A 5,147-nucleotide genomic window follows, 5' to 3' on the forward strand; every position below is an offset into this window, starting at 1 on the left:
GCTGCCCCTGAAGGGTAAGTGGGCCGTGTTTAGGCTTCTAAAAACAGGCTTTACAAAACATTATTTTCTATACCAAAGTAGTACCAGCTACATTATTTAAAAATATATATATTTATATATGTCTGTAATATATGTCTGTAAATTTGAGTAGTCAAAGCGTGTTTCCTCTGATTGACTCACACAGACACACACACGCACACACACACAGACACATACACGTCACACACACACACACACACACACACACGTCACACACTCACACGCGCGTCACACACACAGACGTCACACACGTGCGCGTCACACAGACACACACGTCACACACACAGACACACACACGCACAGACACACACTCGTCACACACACAGACACACACGTCACACGCACACACACACACACACACAGACACACACACGTCACACACACAGACACACACGTCACACGCACACACACACACACAGACACACACACGTCACACACACGTCACACACACAGACACACACAGACACACACACGTCACACGCACACACACACACACACAGACGTCACACACGTCACACACACAGACACACACACGTCACACACACAGACACACACGCACACACACACACACACACACACAGACACACACACGTCACACACACAGACACACACAGACACACACACACACACGTCACACGCACACACGTCACACACACAGACACACACAGACACACACACACACACGTCACACACACAGACACACACACACACACACACACACACACACACACACACACGTCACACACACAGACACACACACACACACACACACACACACACGTCACACACACAGACACACACACACACGTCACACGCACACACACACACACACACACAGACACACACACGTCACACACACAGACACACACGCACACACACACACACACACAGACACACACACGTCACACACACAGACACACACAGACACACACACACACACGTCACACGCACACACGTCACACACACAGACACACACAGACACACACACACACACGTCACACACACAGACACACACACACACACGTCACACGCACACACACACACACACACACACGTCACACACACAGACACACACACACACACACACACACACACACACAGACACACACACACAGACACACACACGTCACACACACAGACACACACACAGACACACACAGACACACACACACACACGCACACACACACACACACACACACACACACACACACACACACACACAGACACACACAGACACACACACACACACACACAGACACACACACACACACACACACACACACACACACAGACACACACACACAGACACACACACGTCACACACACAGACACACACACACACACACACAGACACACACAGACACACACACACACGCACACACACACACACACACACACACACACACACACACACACACACACACACGTCACACACACAGACACACACAGACACACACACGTCACACACACAGACACACACTCACACACACAGACACACACGCACACACACACACACACACACACACACACACACGTCACACACACACGTCACACGTGCCGCTTCATGTGCAGGGCCAGGTGGTCGGACCGGGAGAAGGCTCGTTCACACAGGTGGCACTGGAAGGGCCGCTGGCCCGTGTGTTTGCGGAAGTGCCGCGTCAGCTCGTCAGAGCGGGCAAACCTCCAGCCACACCCCTCCCAGCTGCAGCAGTATGGCTTCTCTCCTGGAACGTCGGGAACACCAAGGTTTAGCTCAGGAACATAATGACACCACTGCTGTGTTCTCACGTGTGTGTGTGTGTTCTCACCTGTGTGTGTTCGGTGGTGGGCCTTCAGGTGCGAGCTCTTGGTGTAGGTTTTGGTGCAGCCGGTGTAGGTGCAGGTGTGTACGGCCATGCGTTTCCACGGGCGACGGCCTCTCTTCTGCGGGGGGTCCAGCGGGCGGAGCGGCGAGGAGGGGGGCGTGAGCACGGCCCTCTGGGATAGCGCCGGGCTCGCCAGGAGGGCCTGGTATCCACCGTAGCGCTGCGTGTTGTGGCTGTGGCTGCTGTTGTGGCTGTGGCTGTGGCTGTGACGCGCGTGGTAGAGCTCCTGGGGGCTGACGGGGGGGGTGTGTGGGGAAACTGCTGCGTACCCACAGTCCCCCGGGCTCTCCAGCTTCACACCGTCCTCCACAAAGCCCCGTCCTCCCGGGGACCCGGCCGGCCCCAGGACCAGCGTCCCCTGGACGGAGCTGTGGGCTCCCCCCTCCCCCTCCGGAGGGCTGCCGGTGGGCAGCCGGTCGGGGGCACAGGCCCAGCTCGCCGTGTCGGCCAGAATGAGCTCCAGGTCCAGGTAGCTGCTGAGGTCCATGTCTTCCCGCACGCCTTCACCCGCGGGCTGGTACCTCTGCACCGCCAGGACCGGCAGGGAGGCGAGAAACCATGTCACTGCACCTGCACCTGCAGCGCATACAAACTGCACCTGTCCACAGAGCTGTGCCTAACTAGCGCATACAAACTGCACCTGTCCACAGAGCTGTGCCTAACTAGCGCATACAAACTGCACCTATACTCCACAGAGCTGTGCCTAACTAGCGCATACAAACTGCACCTATACTCCACAGAGCTGTGCCTAACTAGCGCATACAAACTGCACCTATACTCCACAGAGCTGTGCCTAACTAGCGCATACAAACTGCACCTATACTCCACAGAGCTGTGCCTAACTAGTGCATACAAACTGCACCTATACTCCACAGAGCTGTGCCTAACTAGTGCACACAAACTGCACCTATACTCCACAGAGCTGTGCCTAACTAGCGCATACAAACTGCACCTATACTCCACAGAGCTGTGCCTAACTAGCGCATACAAACTGCACCTATACTCCACAGAGCTGTGCCTAACTAGCGCACACAAACTGCACCTATACTCCACAGAGCTGTGCCTAACTAGCGCACACAAACGGCACCTATACTCCACAGAGCTCTACCAAACTAGCGCACACAATCAAGGCAATTCTGCGGCATTGTGTGATTTTTATGCTTTTTGTTTTTACTGCTATACAGCACTTTGTACTGTATGCTAAACAAATAAAGTTTTTTTTTTAAATTGATAATAGCAGGATAGTGTTAACCCACCGACAGAAACTAAATAGCAATGAAACAAAACACATCCTTTCATTCAGCAAAATTATATGCGAATCGTTATTTGAAATTATACTTACATTTTCCCAGAATTTCTCCTTTTGGTTCCCAAATGTAAATGTAGAAATCGAGGGTAGAGTGGTCTCGCTTGAGGTCATATCCACACGTTGCTGAAGCGGAGGGGGAGGGATATTTAAATAGCTACGAGAAACCTTCTGTGTCCGTGTAAATATTTGCATGTATGCGCTGGGTCCACCTTACTCCATCCTCCACATTTGTAAACCTGAAAGTTTTCTGTCGAAGCAGCGTTTCAGAGTTATATGCAAGTGTCATTGGTAGGAGCTCCTCTCTTATAAATATTGCAGCGAAAACGCTGGACCAGTTGTCGAGGCGGAGGAAACGCGTTCAGGATGGACGTAGCGCACCACTCGACCCTAAATGTAGCCGTGCTATATAAAGCTGCTGCTCGCGACTCTCCAGTTCTTGCACTCAGGCGCGCGCTGCTTTCCTTCGGACCGCCCGCGGTCTGCAGCTAAACGAGTTTAACGCAGAACAGATGACGCGTTAAACCCAACCCCCAAGCACACTGTTGCCGGAGGACTCCAATGTTACCACATTAAAATACTTTGAAAAGAATAAGTAATGTATTGAATGAAATACGCAAAGCATAGTATGTGGAGTGCGTTAGGATCATTTCTGTTTTATCAAGGAAAACGAAATATTGTACAACGAATAATTATATGACTAGGCAAGTCTACAACATTGGCATTTTAGGTCACAATGCCTTTAAGCAAATTCATTTTGAATTCATGATATTTTTTAAAATAATAAATGTGGTTGTATTAACAGAAATCGCATTAATCGCCCATATTTGAAAGGTTCCTGGAATAAATTCCAGAAAACACATTTCACGATTCCAACCAAAATAGCGCTTTTGCGCGAACAAACGGTGTATTAGTAATTTCAGAGCAATATTTCCAACCAAGTTGCATTTTGGTTGGGTGCCAAAAAAAATACGCCGACTTATTTGAATTTAAAGTAGCATAATGTTACTTTAAAAAATCTGTTTTACATTTTCACGGTGATTTCTGAATGCGTCCTGGTGGGGTTATAGGCGCTGATCTGGTCCGGAACCCCAAACATAACGTATCGACGAAGACGGGCAGAATGAACGCAGTCATTGTTCGGCGCTACAACACGCGCTACAACACGACAACACTTTGTAAGCGACCCATATCACTATTGTGTGTTGACAGCCACAGTAGGCTATTAATGCCGCTATTTCACGTTGAGTTGCAATTTAACGCGGCTGTGCATTTTAAATTTACTACAACTGTTCAGACATTTCTGTAACGTTAACTACGTTCAATTTACACATTTAGACGATAGTATTTAAACTGACAACTAGAATGAGTGTGTGATCAGCAGAGAGAGAGAGAGAGAGAGAGAGAGAGAGAGAGAGAGAGAGAGAGTATGAGCAGCAGTGTGAGAGAGTGAGTGAGTGAACAGTGTGTGTGTGAGTGTGTTAGTGTGTGAGTGAGCATGTGAGTGAGTGAGTGAGTGAGTGAGAGTGAGTGTGAGTGTGAGTGAGTGTGTTAGAGTGTGTGTGAGTGTGTGAGTGAGTGTGTTAGAGTGTGTGTGAGTGAGTGAGTGAGTGTGTGAGAGTGAGTGAGTGAATGAATGAGTGTGTGAGTGTGTGTGAATGAGTGAGTGAGTGAGTGTGTGAGAGTGTGTGAGTGAGTGAGTGTGTGAGAGTGTGTAAGTGAGTGAGTGAGTGTGAGTGAGTGAGTGAGTGTGTGAGTGAGTGTGAATGAGTGAGTGAGTGAGTGTGTGAGAGTGTGAGTGAGAGTGTGAGTGTGTGAGAGAAAGTGTGTACGTGTGTGTGTGTGGGGGATTCAGGCTCTGTCTTATATAGTGGGGTTATTTTTATTCACACATGCCTCTGCGTATTACAGCACTTCCTCTCCACACAGGAAGTGT

General features: G+C 49.7%; 1 protein-coding gene across 1 annotated transcript; it reads right to left on the reverse strand.

Annotated features, from left to right (window-relative positions):
• Positions 1 to 1,519: 1,519 nt before the first annotated feature.
• LOC133128655 (Krueppel-like factor 2) lies at positions 1,520 to 4,622 on the reverse strand. The gene is made up of 3 exons (XM_061242360.1): positions 3,248 to 4,622; positions 1,849 to 2,428; positions 1,520 to 1,764 (listed from the first exon to the last, which is right to left on the reverse strand). Exons 1-3 carry the CDS (start codon positions 3,404 to 3,406, stop codon positions 1,589 to 1,591), a joined length of 915 nt encoding a protein of 304 aa, XP_061098344.1. The 5' UTR covers positions 3,407 to 4,622; the 3' UTR covers positions 1,520 to 1,588.
• Positions 4,623 to 5,147: the final 525 nt, after the last annotated feature.

The sequence above is a fragment of the Conger conger genome, chromosome 5 (genome assembly GCF_963514075.1).
Source record: "Conger conger chromosome 5, fConCon1.1, whole genome shotgun sequence".
NCBI lineage: Eukaryota > Metazoa > Chordata > Actinopteri > Anguilliformes > Congridae > Conger > Conger conger.

Excerpts from the sequence above, each read along its gene's own strand:
- LOC133128655 (XM_061242360.1), bottom strand. The coding sequence starts at position 3,406 with ATGCAAATATTTACACGGACACAGAAGGTTTCTCGTAGCTATTTAAAT. Across the intron at positions 2,429-3,247 it reads AGGAGAAATTCTGGGAAAAT|AGGTACCAGCCCGCGGGTGA; the intron begins GTAAGTATAATT and ends CTGGCGGTGCAG. Across the intron at positions 1,765-1,848 it reads CCACCACCGAACACACACAG|GAGAGAAGCCATACTGCTGC; the intron begins GTGAGAACACAC and ends CCGACGTTCCAG.